Source organism: Rhinopithecus roxellana, chromosome 4 (genome assembly GCF_007565055.1).
Source record: "Rhinopithecus roxellana isolate Shanxi Qingling chromosome 4, ASM756505v1, whole genome shotgun sequence".
Lineage (NCBI taxonomy): Eukaryota > Metazoa > Chordata > Mammalia > Primates > Cercopithecidae > Rhinopithecus > Rhinopithecus roxellana.
Window position 1 is genome coordinate 54640296 of NC_044552.1, and position 15924 is coordinate 54656219.

The 15924-nt window shown below is 38.7% G+C and overlaps 1 protein-coding gene across 1 annotated transcript; it reads right to left on the minus strand.

The window, feature by feature from the left end:
- Window positions 1-4520: 4520 nt before the first annotated feature.
- On the minus strand, window positions 4521-15552 carry GLYATL3 (glycine-N-acyltransferase like 3). Its single transcript, XM_030929591.1, is given in 5 exon segments — window positions 4521-4943; window positions 12427-12522; window positions 12524-12558; window positions 14817-14862; window positions 15475-15552. Coding segments are annotated over 5 exon segments (678 nt in total).
- Between the last annotated feature and the right edge of the window lie 372 nt (window positions 15553-15924).

The window sequence follows — 15924 nt, forward strand, 5'->3', positions numbered from 1 at the left end:
CAATCATTTCAGGCCAGAAGGAAGAAATAATATTTGCACTCCTTGTTTTGTTGCTCCATCTGCTACCTTTTACTTTCATTGTCATTTTTTCCTTGCCTCTAATGTTTATTGAGGTTAGAAAAAGGGATACAAAATTTGAGGTGTATCAAAGACAGTTTAAGGAAATTTAATATATATTTATCTCACGTTCTTTCTGAAAATTCAAATCACTGAACAAAACTTAGTGACTAAAAAAATGCAAAATTAACAGAATCAAATCTTGTATTATTAAATGAGATTCTATTTTAGAGGCTGTATAAATGTTCCCCACAATTGCACTTCCCTATCTTGCTCCCAAAGTTTGAGCAGATTGAATTCTCAGTTATTCCCCTCTATGTCTTTTCAGTGAATCTTAGGCAGACTGAATACTCATTCTTGCTAAAATATACAGACATTTTTTTTCCAGATTTCAGGCCTGTTTTCTGTTAAGGAATATTCCTTATTGCAGTATAACATGCATGCAGAAAAGTAAATATATCATAATTGTATAGCTTGATAATCATATGCTCTAGGCCCTGACTCATAGGGGGCAGGGAGGAGGTGATTAGTCATGCAGATTTGCCTATGGAAAGACTGAGCCCAGCAGAGAAGGGCCTGGCTAAGTCAGGGCTGGAGGGAACATATGTGTTAAAAAGTGGAACACAGGCCGGGCGCGGTGGCTCAAGCCTGTAGTCCCAGCACTTTGGGAGGCCGAGACGGGCGGATCACGAGGTCAGGAGATCGAGACCATCCTGGCGAACACTGTGAAACCCCGTCTCTACTAAAAAAATACAAAAAAACTAGCCGGGCGAGGTGGCGGGCGCCTGTAATCCCAGCCACTTGGGAGGCTGAGGCAGGAGAATGGCGTGAACCCGGGAGGCGGAGCTTGCAGTGAGCTGAGATCTGGCCACTGCACTCCAGCCTGGGCGACAGAGCGAGACTCCCTCAAAAAAAAAAAAAAAAAAAAAAAAGTGGAACACACCTGTGTAACCAAGTGTTACAAAGTGAACACACCTTTGTAACCCACCCAAGTCAAGAATCAGAATATTACTGGAAATCCAGAAGCCATTTCATGTCCAATTTTACTTACTATCCTTCTGAAGGATAATTACTTCCTGACTTCTACAGATACAGATTCGTTTTGCCTGGTTTTAAACTTTATAGAAACAGGATTTTGCAATATGTAGTTTCTGGCTTCTTTTTGGTACGTATGTTTAAAATATTTGAGAGTTAAATATGGAATGAAGATGTTTCATTCCTAATGCATTCTTGACCTCTCAGCATAATTTGACACCATTGACCATCCCTTCCTTTTTAAATTTTTCTTCTTTCTCTTCCATGACAGTCAACTCCTGGCTTTCCTCCTATCTTCTGGCTGCTCCTTCTCCTATTCCAGAGCTTTTCTTTTCCCTTGCCTTAAATAGTTGATGCATTTAAGGTTCAGTCCTAGACAACCTCAGCTAAATTCATGGCTTCTGTTATCATCTATATAATTCTAAATCAATACCTCTATCCCAAATAACTTTTCTGAGATTTAGACTCAAATATCCAACTTCATCCTATCACTTGCATGTTTCAAAACTCAACATCCGAAAACTGAACAAACAATTTTCTGTGCTACAAATTGCTCCAGATCTGGGATTGTTCCAGGGTTTCTGATCTCAGTGAAAACTACCACCAGCTGTGGCTTTCACAACACAGAAGCCCAGTAGTCATCCTTGACATTTCTCTCTCAGCATACCCTGCAGCCACTAAATTATTAAGTTCTGGCACCTTTTCCTTATAAATAGTTCAAGTAACTGTTCACTTTTCACCATTATCATTGCTAGCATTCAGATCCAAGCTACCACCACCTTTTGCTTAGACTATAGCCTCCCAACTAATTTCCAAACAGATTAATGCACTACTTAAGGCTTTCTATTGGTTTTTATATTACATTGAAGAATTTCCTTAAATCAACAAATAAAACTTATGTTAATGAAGCCTCTTCCTACTTCTTTTTGTTGAGACACAGTCTGCCTCTGTTGCCCAGGCTGGAGTGCAGTGGCGCTATCCTGGCTCACTGCAACCTCTGCTTCCCGGATTCAAGTGATTCTCATGCCTCAGCCACCCAAGCAGCTGGGTTTACAAGCATGTGCCACCATGCCCAGATAATTTTTGTATTTTTAAGAGAGATGGGTTTTTGCCATGTTGGCCGGGATTTTCTCTAACTCCTGGCCTCACGTGATCCATCTGCCTTGGCCTTCCAAAGTGCTGGAATTACAGGTGTGAGCCCCCACGCCTGGCCCCGTTTCTACTTCTTGAGTTTTTCTCTTCTCCTTGTCCTCTCCTTACTCCAGACATTTCTCTGCACGTGCCTTAAAAGGGTCAGAAACAGTGTTAAAAGTTGAGCAATTATATCCAACGTGGTTAGCTGGAAGATGAAAGTAAGAAAATAGTATACGAGCAATTTGGTAGGAACAAAAATCTTTCAAATATGGGGTCTGTTTTGGAGGTGGAAGTGAAGGTAGAAAATTCAGAATGTAACGAGATAAGGGAACAATTATTTACAAAGTGTTCCAAGCTGCTTAAGAGACCAATTAGCATAACGACTAGTAGTATAGGCTTTGCAATCCAACAAACCCATGTTCTGATCATGATTTTGCCACTTAGAGCCTGCGTGACTTTGGTGACTCATAACACCTCTAAGCAAGAATTCCCACAATCAAGCAATACTTTATCCCTCACCAGCATTAAACTATATACATCTCATATCTGGTACAATTATTAGCACATAAATAAATGTTAAATGTTAGGCAAATTATCATTAGGAAGAAAATAAGGCTATAATAATATTGCCGTATATCAAGCAGGAGTAACTCATGCTTAATCGATGCTAAAGATAATTGGCATCCTTAGGGCATATTCTCCTAAGAGGTTTATGGCCTCTGGTTACTTGGTGCTTTCCTCTTTGGATCCAAGGATAGATAAGTTTCCAGGTAACCGTGGACTCAGGATGAACTAAGCACATATTTACTCTTACTGAGTCCTATTTTTTAAATTAAAATGTGCTTTACTTCAGCCAATTTGTTTCCTTTCCTCAGAATAAACGCCTAAAAGTTGGATTTTCCCTTATCTTTGTAGTCAGGATTTTGTGACCTCCTTGGGGATAAGAAACCAATATTTTCTATATAGCTAAGTCAACTTTATCAAGATAAGGCAGTCCAACTATTGTGTTAGTGTCTGCTTTTATTGTAAATGGAGAAGACAGCTGCTGATGCTTATCTCTTTCTTCACTGCCCTTGAAGGTATACATACACAAGCAATTGGAACCCAAATTAAGAAGAAATAATGGCAAGAATAAAAGAAAAATATAATTAATCTTTTAATTACTTAAGCATTTTAATTTTCATTATAAAAAAGGATACATGATTTAGTGAAAATAACAGATTGGAATTGAAATGGCAGCATTCTGGCTCTGCCTCCAGTACTGATTATAAAGAATATAATCGTGACAAAGTCATTTCTTTTCTCTGGTCCTCAAAATTTTCACATGTAATCAGAGGGTTAAAGTGTATTATCTTATCAAAATTCTATGAGTATATACATATACATATGGAAGGTATGAATATAATGTATATATATGTGTATGAATATATGTTATACATTCATTGCATGCCCCCAAACACCCCTATATACGAATCTTAATTTTATATGGGAAAGTAGATTATAAATAAGAGGGCTGAAATAGATTATAGGTAAGGTCTAGTCCTATGCTGACAGCATTTGTTTATAGCATCAAAATGCCCATATTGTCATTCATCCAAGGCAAATAAGCAGTGGGAAGCTGTTAGAAATGCAAATTTTTGGGCCCTACCTCATAGAAGGAGAGGCCTAGTGATGTGTTGCAACCTGCCCTCTGAGTGATTCTGATAAACACTAAAATGTAAGAACCACTACATTTGAACATTCCTAGGGCAGTGAATTGTAGGCTACAGTCCTAGGCAGAAGTAAAGAGCAAGTAATTGAAGGGGAAAAAGGAGGTTACTCTACAGAGAACTTAGCGGTAGAGGTGTTAGGACAGAGGTTGCTGAGACAAAGCAGTGGGGACAGGGGACTATGAAGGCAGTAGGGAAGCGGTGTGCCTTTAAGAATACAGAGCAGAGGTCTAAGCAGCAATCATAAAGCAGTAGCCACATGGTCCTGTGTTGAATCATTTGTTGTCAGGCAGTAATTTCTCCTAGTACACTAAAACTGCTGGCTTTAGAATCTATTCTCCTAAAGGAGGACAATTGTCCTCAGTCTTCAGCCACAGCTACTCTTCACCCCCACAGCTATTTACTGGAGAAACCTGAGATACGAAGAATTAAGGCTTCTCAAGTGGATCCTGTGTGTATTCTCCAGACCCTTTCCAACAACCCAAGAGTATCCTGATTCCCATTTTAACTCTCCCCTCGTTGGCAGCCAAGAGGATGTGTACGCTCCGGGAAAGTAAGAAAACCACTGCCCAGTTTTCCACTGGGCTAGAGGTGAGGCAGGCCAGAGAAAGTCGCAGGGGTGAGAATAAGCCTGTGGAAGCAACAAGGCAAGAACTCAGCATGGAGACTCTTCAGTAGGCTTATAGATGCGGTGTTGTCATCCAGGACGTTCCCCTGAGAGGGGAATCCCCGGCTTTGCAACTTCCTAGCCAGCGTGAGGGCCACCAGCCGGCTGTAACCTTTCCTGCGATGTTCTGGCAGGGTGTACCCATGGCATATGGTGGCAAACTGGTCTGTGATGGACCAGGAGACCGGGTTTCCCTTCTCATCCCGGACACACACACTAGGGAAGCAGGCGATGAGGTTGGCGATGTACCGGAGACATTGTTCATTGCCGCCCCTCGACCAAGTCCGGTTGAGTAGATCCGCTTCGGCAACACTTAGGTAGGTTAGTCGTGGGAAAGGCCCCTTGCTAGAACAGAATGACACAAGAACAAATAGGACCTCAGAGTCATGTGGTTATACATAACTATTTTTCTTTTTCGAGACAGAGTCTTACTCTGTCGCTCAGGCTGGAGTGCCGTGGCGTGATCTTGGCTCACTGCAACCTCCGCCTCCCGGGTTCAAGCAATTCTTGGGAGGCCTGCCTCAGCCTCCCAAGTAGCTGGGATTACAGGTGCCTGCCACCATCCCGGCTAATTTTTGTATTTTTAGTAGAGACGGGATTTCACAATATTGGCCAGGCTGTTCTCGAACTCCTGACCTTGTGATTCACCCGTCTCGGCCTCTCAAAGAGCTGAGATTATAGGCGTGAGCCACCATGCCCGACCTATTACTACTCTTTTCATATTGGTTCAAACTGAGAAACTATCCCTGAGAGGGCACCTAAGATTTTCAGTAAGTTAGAATCCACCATTCCCGATTTACAAGCACCTTTCCGGGTTTCATTTCTGAGAAGACAAAACACTTATTACACCAAATTTAAGTCGTTGCTTCTAATTTTATGTTCACTTGCTTTTGCCTTCAGCACAGGTTAAGGAAAGTGTTTCTGTTGTTAAATGAATTAAATTTGGCCTGCAGTTCCCTCCATACCTTGAGTCCCCATGTGTTGAACTGCAACCTAACTTGACACAAAACCAACCTTAGGCGCATAACAAACAGCTGAGTTTGTTATACAAGCCAATCACAGGCAGGTAAGTGAGCAGACTATGCCCAAACATACAGATACCTAACTGTTGCCAATCAGAGGATTTATCTACTTTGCTTCTCTGTCTGGCGTATAAAATCTCCCACTGGTGGGTGTAACTTTGAATTTCTGATTCTGAGTGCTGCCAGATTCAGGAACTGTTCTTTGCTCAAATAAACGTTGCTAACTTTTTTTTTTTTTTTTTTTTTTTTTTTTTTTTTTTTTTTTTTTTTTTTTTGAGAGCCTTGCTCTGTCTCCCGGGTTGGAGTGCAGTGGTGCAATTTCGGCTCACTGCAACTTCCACCTCCCCGGTTCAAGCGCTTCTCGTATCTCAACCTCCCGAATATGTGGGATTACAGGTGTGCCACCGCGTCTGGCTAATTTTTGTGTTTTTAGTAGAGACAAGGTTTCACCATGTTGGCCAGGCTGGTCTCCAACTCCTGTACTCCAGTTGTCCACCATACTAGACCTCCCAAAGTGTTGAGATTATTACAGGTGTGAGCCACTGCATCCAGACCAACGTTGCTAAATTTAATCTGTCTGAAGTTTTTCTTTTAACACTTTCTGTAAACAACAACAACAACAAAAACCCTCAGAATTGCTTTTATTTAGTTCTGACTCTGCTAAAGTCCTCTCTGAGGCCTTGGTAAGTCCAGATTCTTGAAGCCCGAATCTTTTGCTCAATAAAAAAAAAAAAAAGTTTTAGAATAGAACTTCTGTGGTTATGCATCCATGGCCAAAAAAGAAATAAAATCTCTTAATTTGCCAAGCATATGTGCATGCTTTAGAAATGTTTGTTCTTTTTTTTTTTTTTTTTTTTTTTAAGATGGAGTCTTGCATTATTGCCCAGGCTGGAGTGCAGTGGCTTACTGCAACCTCTGCCCCCTGAGTTCAAGCGATTCTCCTGCTTCAGCCTCCCAAGTAGCTGGGATGACAGGCACGTGCCAACATGCCCAGCTACTTTTTGTATTTTTAGTAGAGACAGGGTTTTGCCATGTTGGCCAGGCTGGTCTCGAACTCCTGACCTCAAGGTGATCCACCCGCCTCGGCAAGTGCTGGGATTACAGGCGTGAGCCACTGCGCCTGGCCATATTTGTTCTTTCAAACTGTCTCCTAGGCCTGCTCTTTTCTGGGTTAAATTGTCCCAACCTTCAACTTTTCCATTGGCAGTATTTGTATACGCCACTATCTTTCACTGTATTTGTTCTAATGTTATGAAAGTTTTTATTAATTTACTGTATAAAGCCCCTGATATTAAGATAAAGAAAAATAATTGCTGCAATTTCTAAAAACTGAAATGGATTACTTAGTTGAAAGCCTATGAGGCTGACAGTGCCTCAGAATTTGCTGTCAGTCTTAAAGCTATTAATATCATAAGACTACCCCAGTGACTGCTAAGAGACTGATGATGTTCTTGTCATCATTTTTATAAAGTAAAAATTTATGTTTTCTTTTAATTAGTGGTGTGTAGTGTTGTTGCACATTTCAGGCATTTTATCAGCTATGGAACTGGGCCAGTCATCCATCGACTAAGCGGGGGAAAAAAATAGCTGGTTTAATGGAATTTTCAATTGAGTTTTTGAAAATGAACTTTAAAGCAAGGGCAAAGAAGCTTCAGGCAGAAATAATCACTGCAGATAAAAACATTGCTAAGGCAAGTGTTTCAGGAGTAGTTATGTTAGAGGCTGTGACCTTGTTTCCAAAGGACCGGGTGTTCAAAATAGAGTTCACACAGTTGCATAATGACTTAGGTGTTAAAGACAAATTGTTTGCATCAGTTTTGTGTGGGAAGTTCAGAAAAAAAAAAAAAAAAGACAATGTCTAACTGTATGCAAAGAGATCAATTCAAGTTAAAACCCCATTTCAAAAGGCTTGACTGGAGAGAGGAAAATTTTAAATAATACCTCAGGCATACAATAGTAAACAGATTATGGGATACTTCGAAGAACAAATAACCTGGTTTCTTCAACAGAAAAGTAATGCAAAAAATAAAGATGAAGGGGAACTTGTAAGTCAAAGGAAACTTCAGATGTATTAAAGAGTTCTATGTATGAACCTTGTTTAGATGTTGATTCAAAACAAACTTAAAAATATTATGACACCTGAATAGACCAATAGCAGGCTATGAAATTGAGGCAACAATTAATAGCCTACCCACCAAAAAAAGTCCAGGACCAGATGGATTCACAGCTGAATTCTACCAGAGGTACAAGGAGGAGCTGGTACCATTCCTTCTGAAACTATTCCAATCAATAGAAAAAGAGGGAATCCTCCCTAACTCATTTTATGAGGCCAACATCATCCTGATACCAAAGCCTGGCAGAGACACAACAAAAAAAGAGAATTTTAGACCAATATCCCTGATGAACATCCATGCAAAAATTCTCAATAAAATACTGGCAAACCGGATTCAGCAGCACATCAAAAAGCTTATCCACCATGATCAAGTGGGCTTCATCCCTGGGATGCAAGGCTGGTTCAACATTCGCAAATCAATAAACGTAATCCAGCATATAAACAGAACCAAAGACAAGAACCACATGATTATCTCAATAGATGCAGAAAAGGCTTTTGACAAAATTCAACAGCCCTTCATGCTAAAAACGCTCAATAAATTCGGTATTGATGGAACGTACCTCAAAATAGTAAGAGCTATTTATGACAAACCCACAGCTAATATCATTCTGAATGGGCAAAAACTGGAAAAATTCCCTTTGAAAACTGGCACAAGACAGGGATGCCCTCTCTCACCACTCCTATTCAACATAGTGTTGGAAGTTCTGGCTAGGGCAATCAGGCAAGAGAAAGAAATCAAGGGTATTCAGTTAGGAAAAGAAGAAGTCAAATTGTCCCTGTTTGCAGATGACATGATTGTATATTTAGAAAACCCCATTGTCTCAGCCCAAAATCTCCTTAAGCTGATAAGCAACTTCAGCAAAGTCTCAGGATACAAAATTAATGTGCAAAAATCACAAGCATTCTTATACACCAGTAACAGACAAGCAGAGAGCCAAATCAGGAATGAACTTCCATTCACAATTGCTTCAAAGAGAATAAAATACCTAGGAATCCAGCTTACAAAGGATGTAAAGGACCTCTTCAAGGAGAACTACAAACCACTGCTCAGTGAAATAAAAGAGGACACAAACAAATGGAAGAACATACCATGCTCATGGATAGGAAGAATCAATATCGTGAAAATGGCCATACTGCCCAAGGTTATTTATAGATTCAATGCCATCCACATCAAGCTACCAATGAGTTTCTTCACAGAATTGGAAAAAACTGCTTTAAAGTTCATATGGAACCAAAAAAGAGCCCGCATTGCCAAGACAATCCTAAGTCAAAAGGACAAAGCTGGAGGCGTCACGCTACCTGACTTCAAACTATACTACAAGGCTACAGTAACCAAAACAGCATGGTACTGGTACCAAAACAGAGATATAGACCAATGGAACAGAACAGAGTCCTCAGAAATAATACCACACATCTACAACCATCTGATCTTTGACAAACCTGAGAGAAACAAGAAATGGGGAAAGGATTCCCTATTTAATAAATGGTGCTGGGAAAATTGGCTAGCCATAAGTAGAAAGCTGAAACGGGATCCTTTCCTTACCCCTTATACGAAGATTAATTCAAGATGGATTAGAGACTTAAATGTTAGACCTAATACCATAAAAACCCTAGAAGAAAATCTAGGTAGTACCATTCAGGACATAGGCATGGGCAAGGACTTCATGTCTAAAACACCAAAAGCAATGGCAGCAAAAGCCAAAATTGACAAATGGGATCTAATTAAACTAAAGAGCTTTTGCACAGCAAAAGAAACTACCATCACAGTGAACAGGCAACCTACAGAATGGGAGAAAATTTTTGCAACCTACTCATCTGACAAAGGGCTAATATCCAGAATCTACAAAGAACTCAAACAAATATACAAGAAAAAAACAAACAACCCCATCAAAAAGTGGGCAAAGGATATGAACAGACATTTCTCAAAAGAAGACATTCATACAGCCAACAGACACATGAAAAAATGCTCATCATCACTCGCCATCAGAGAAATGCAAATCAAAACCACAATGAGATACCATCTCACACCAGTTAGAATGGCAATCATTAAGAAGTCAGGAAACAACAGGTGTTGGAGAGGATGTGGAGAAATAGGAACACTTTTACACTGTTGGTGGGATTGTAAACTAGTTCAACCATTATGGAAAACAGTATGGCAATTCCTTAAGGATCTAGAACTAGATGTACCATATGACCCAGCCATCCCACTACTGGGTATATACCCAAAGGATTATAAATTATTCTACTACAAAGACACATGTACACGTATGTTTATTGCGGCACTATTCACAATAGCAAAGACTTGGAATCAACCCAAATGTCCATCTGTGACAGACTGGATTAAGAAAATGTGGCACATATACACCATGGAATACTATGCAGCCATAAAAAAGGATGAGTTTGCGTCCTTTGTAGGGACATGGATGCAGCTGGAAACCATCATTCTTAGCAAACTATCACAAGAAGAGAAAACCAAACACCGCATGTTCTCACTCATAGGTGGGAACTGAACAATGAGATCACTTGGACTCGGGAAGGGGAACATCACACACTGGGGCCTATCATGGGGAGCGGGGAGAAGGGAGGGATTGCACTGGGGAGTTATACATGATATAAATGATGAATTGATGGGTGCTGACGAGTTGATGGGTGCAGCACACCAACATGGCATAAGTATACATATGTAACAAACCTGCACGTTATGCACATGTACCCTAGAACTTAAAGTATAATAAAAAAAAAATATTATGACAATATCAGAAATATGAATACTGTTATTTTACTTTAAGGAAATATGTTAACAATATTTTAAGGGAATGTGCAGAAAAAACTAACATAGAAGTCTTGAGGCCATTGCCCTTAAAAAGGCCTAATTGCAAGATTGACCCTTGGTTGGTGTCTATGAACATGGATCTGGAAGGGGGCTACCATTTCCAGGACTCACATAAGTGGCTCACTGTGATTAAATTGTGCAAACAGTGTGGGTTTTGCTGAACACTGCTTTCCTTCTGCGTGTCTGGGAAATCGGTCTGTGCTAGGCAGAGGATGCTGCCAATAAAAATCCTGGGCACTGAGTGTCTAATAATAAGTTTCCCTGGTAGACAACTTTTAGCAGAGCACAGTGGTTCAGGCCTGTAATCCCATCACTTGGGGAGTCCCTGACAGGAGGATTGCTTGAGGCCAGGAGTTTGAAACGTTTTACACATATCATTACAGGTCATTGTTTAGGGACTGAGCACATTCTGTGTGACTCCACTGAAAGAGAACTCTTGGAAGCTTGTGCCTGGTTTCCTCTGGACTTTACCCAGTGCTCCCTTTCCCTTTGTTGATTTTGCATTTTATCTTTTCATTGTAATCAATCATAGCCATGAGTATATTTGCTGAGTCCTGTGTGTCAACATAGTGAACCATAGAACCTGTGGGTGTTCTTGGGGACCTCGGACACAGGAGTAATATCAGTATAGAGGGTGTTTTTTTTTAAGACTCATTTTTTAGAGTTACATATTAAAATTTTTAAGGATAATGTCTAGGACATTTCTTCAAAATAATCTAGGAAGTGGAAAGAATATATATTTGTATAAATTAAATAAGGTCAGCTACGTATAGGTGGGAGGTTCTTTATACTATCCTTTAAACTTTCACGTGTGTTTGAAATTTTCATAATTAAAACTACAATAAAAGAAAATCCAGTTGCTTTCCCATGACTTAAAATGTACATTCTTCTTAAGGTTTAGTGCTATTTTGCTCAACAATTTCTTCAACATTCACTGTAGGAGTAAATAAAATTAACATTCATTGAGGTGGGTGATTTTTAATTATCTTGCTTCAGTCTCTTGCGAAACAACATGTCAGGAAAATATTATAATAATTTTTTTTAACATTAACTGGCTTGGTTTAATCAGTCTACGGTATATACATTTATCAAGACATCACATTGTACCCCATGAAAGTGTACAATTATTATTTCTTGATTTAAAATGATATTAATTTTAAAAAACACTTAAAGGAATGAATTCAGAAAAAACTGAGACTCAGAAAGGTAATTAGTAAATGACAGAGCAGGAACTCCAAAAGAAGAATAAATGCAGATACAAACTAATCAATGTTTTGAAAGATTGTATCTGGAGTTGGACTTGGGATTCTTTCTTGGCTCCATAATTTACCTCTGTGTGTTACTTCATCTCTGTTTAAAAAGGTGTGTGGGGGCGGGAGAGGCAATAATAATAGTCCTACTTTACAGGGTTGTGGAAAGAACTAATGGGATAACATATTTAAGACATGTAGTTCCCTTACATGTAGCATATAAGAGCTCAACATAAGTCAGCTATATACCCCCATCCCTGAAACAGCAAAAACAATAACAACCTTGGACTCAGAAAGTATAAATTATTTAGAATTATTTGAGGGACGAGGACACCAAGGAATACTTTTTCCATGGATACTATGAAAACACAGGAATTCTGAATTCATTTATAACTATGGACAAAGATACTGATTTGATTTTCAATGAAATTATGAGCAGTCAAGCACAGGAGAGAGGAGAAAAGTAAATACACACACACCCATTTATGCTCAATGGTTGAAATCCAAAGTGCCTAGATATTCCATAGTGATACTAAGTACTCCAGTTACTGCTACCTGTACTTCTATAGCAGTAAGTCCTGCCCCAAATGCAAAAACTTGGTTTACATTCAGGAAACTGGTATCTGGCAGAGTTGAAACAGGAGAAAGATGAACAGCCTTGAAGGAAGTTAGCTTTACATTAAACTGCTTTGAGTTGGCAACCTGCTTTGGAAACATCATATAACTCACTCTGCAACCCTGTGTATAGAAAGACATAATTTAATATGTGGGCATTTTAGTTGAAAAAGCAGACAGTAAATTTGTTGCAGTAATTTTATACTGAGAATCATCAATACCAGCAGTTTGCCACCTTGTATTATCCTAACCAGCATATATTTACATCTGATTTATTACAGCTATTGTCTAAGTTTCAAATTTTTGTAGGAGTTTCAAATTCCCCTGATGTAGCCCATTGGGACCACTCTTCACAATCTTCATAGAAACTTATGATGGGAATATCTCATGGGACTTTAGAATTCCTTGGGAGAATATTGATTCTTTGGACTCTCAGACTAACCTTAAGCTCCACAAAATAAAGGATGACATTTCAGAGTTCTAAAAGTCTATGAAGTATACAAGAGCGTATACTCCAAAGTATTGAAATTACAGGCATGAGCCACCATATGCAGCCACATATTTTTCTGTACTAAGAAAGATGACTGTCCTACAAAACAGCTTTCATATGTCACATGTATGCTTGTAGAGGTTGGATAAAGTTGTGGTGGTAACAAGGACTGCTGAACTATGGGAATCCTTTTTACCACCATTCATGTTCATCAATAGTGAAATGCATAAATACATTGTGGCACATTGGTACTATAGATTACAAAACAGCAATGAAATTAATCTCACAAACATAATGTTGAGCAAAAGAAGTTAGATACGAAAAAGATACTTACTGTGTGATCCAATTTATGTTACATTCAAAACAGGCAAAACTAAATTATGGCTTTGGAAGTCAGGATAGTGGTCACTTTTAGGGAGCAGGGAGAGGTAGTGGTTGGAAAGAGGCATTGCCGGTGGGAAGGAGTGACGTAAAAAGTAATTTTCTTTCTCTGTAGTAGTGGATGTTATGTAGGCATTTGCTTTATGAAAATTCATTGAGCTACATAATTAAATTATGTGCACTTTGTAGCTAGCATGTGTTAGATTTCAATGGACTTTGTTTTGCTTGGTTTTGTTTATAAGGACATTGGAACCTACATTTACCTCCCTTATCACTTTTTTGTTTAATTAAAAAAAAAAACTTTTATAAAGAAATGGTACTTTGCTGGCCTTGAACTCCTGGGCTCAAACAAACCTACTGTCTCTGCTTTCCGAATAGCTGGGACTACAAACTTGCTACCACACCTGAGCTTATCACTATTTTAATCTTAATCACTCATTTTCTTCAATGCCTAGAGTTGTACAACTTTCTTCCATACTACCCATTCTAGACCTTGTTCACATATCCTCATAGAGGGAGTCTTTCCAAATTGGGTTCGGCTTATATTATTGTGTAACATGGATCACCCTTAGTGAAAATTCAAGATCTAAAGTAACCTGTAAGGGTCTGACTTGTTCTGTTAATCTTTAAATTCTGTGGCTGCTCATCTTGCATATACAGAGTAATGTTTATTAATATAGTTTCACATGAAGAAACTGTACATTCTTACTCAAGAATGTAACCTAAATATGGTTGGAATGCTCAGCATGTTAAAAGGGAAAACCCTTTCAATATTCAGATTTGGAAAGAAAAAACGTAACTTATTTGTATAGGACTTGGAGCGAACTGAAACATTTGACACTGGTTAATTACAAACTCTTCCAACAGCTATTTATTCAAAGCGTGAATGTTGAGTTGAGGGCGTGTGGCTAGAAGGATGTCAATGCACTGGGGGAATGAGATGAGAGCTTATGAAGGAACTTTGGAAGGATATTTAATCACTTAAACACTAAGCTGAGGTTACAAAATCCATAGCCACAACCTCCAGAAAATGGAGGAAGTGTAAATAAACGAAACTGTATTTTCTTTAACTTTTTAATTATCTAACATCTTTTATTACCTTATAAAGGTCACTGAAGTTGTTTTCATTATCTCTGGCAAAATAATTATTTGGACATGTTATTAAAGCAAAGTAGCCTACCATTTCATTCTATTAATTCACTTCAATGTCAGCATTGATCTTGGGAAGATTTGAGTCAGATTGTCCATTTGGTACCTTTTATTTTTTAGCCAAATGATTCCAAATTATTATTCACATTTTCGTTACCGCATACAGTTTAAGCATAATCAATAAGGCAAGATGGCCAGATTTAATTCACACAGTATAGTGCATTAGAGGACTCCTAGATCACTTTTGTTCAAATTTTAATGTACTTAAGGATTATACAGGGTCTTTGGTAAACATGCAAGTCTCTGTCTTCACAAATTCTTATTTCTTATGTCTCTCCTGGGTGATTTGCATGCCACTCACATTTGAAAACCAGGCATAGTGCAGTCTCCTTGCTCAAGAAATTCAGCTTTTAAAGGCAATTTCACTGCATTTATAACAACATCTAAACCTCAGTTCTATTATTTTAACTAGATTATGTTCTTAACTGCAGTGCCACCTAGTCTATACCCTTCTGCTATTTAAAATACTTTAGAACTCAAATTTATTTAGAAATAATCTAGAAATTACCTAAATTTCCTTAGGAGTCATCCAAGTGACTATGAAAAGTGTAGTTTCCAGGGGGTGAGAGGAAAGGGGAGGGAGAGCATTAGGACAAATACCTAATGCATGCAGGGCTTAAAACCTAGATGATGGGTTGATAGGTGCAGCAAACCACCATGGCACATGTATACCTATGTAACAAACCTGCACATTCAGCACATGCATCCCAGAACTTAAAGTTAAAAAAAAAAAAAAAAAGAAGAAGGAAGGAAAGAAAAAAAAAAGAAAAGTGTAATTCCCTGGGCCTTATCCACAGTCTATTCAATCTGTCTCTAGCAGGAGGGAGCTAGAAGCTGTAGGTTTAACAAGTGCTCCTAGAGAGTCTTATCAGAAAAAAAGGAAAATAGCCACAAGTTTGACGTTATTTTACAGATTAACACAATAAAGAAATAAAATAAAATTGGTAATTTTATGGTACCTTGAGTGATTCAGGAAAGCAGCTCTTCAACATTTTCTCCAGAATCAGTAATTTGGTAGAACAGTTTAGCACCAACATCTTTTCCAGAGCTCGTGCAACTCCACACCTAATTAGAAACTTGAAGGTAGGCATTTAATTTTTGCCTGTTAATATTTGGATCTATTTAAGAGTGTTCTTGTAATTCTATTTTCATTGGGTATAATTCTGACTGCCATTGCTCCCTCTAAAGAGGGAAAAAGGAAGATGGGGAGGCACTGGGATGGGTAAACCGGAGAATACATGGGAAGTGTTAATGACCTAATCCCGAACAGATGTGAGTATCTAGCCTGGGTTAAGTCTATTATATACATTGATTGTACTCTAAACTCTGTCTTCAGAGCATGTATAACCGTTGTAATTTTACATTTATTTGTGTTTTATTTGCTCTAAATCCATCCTGAGTAACCTATA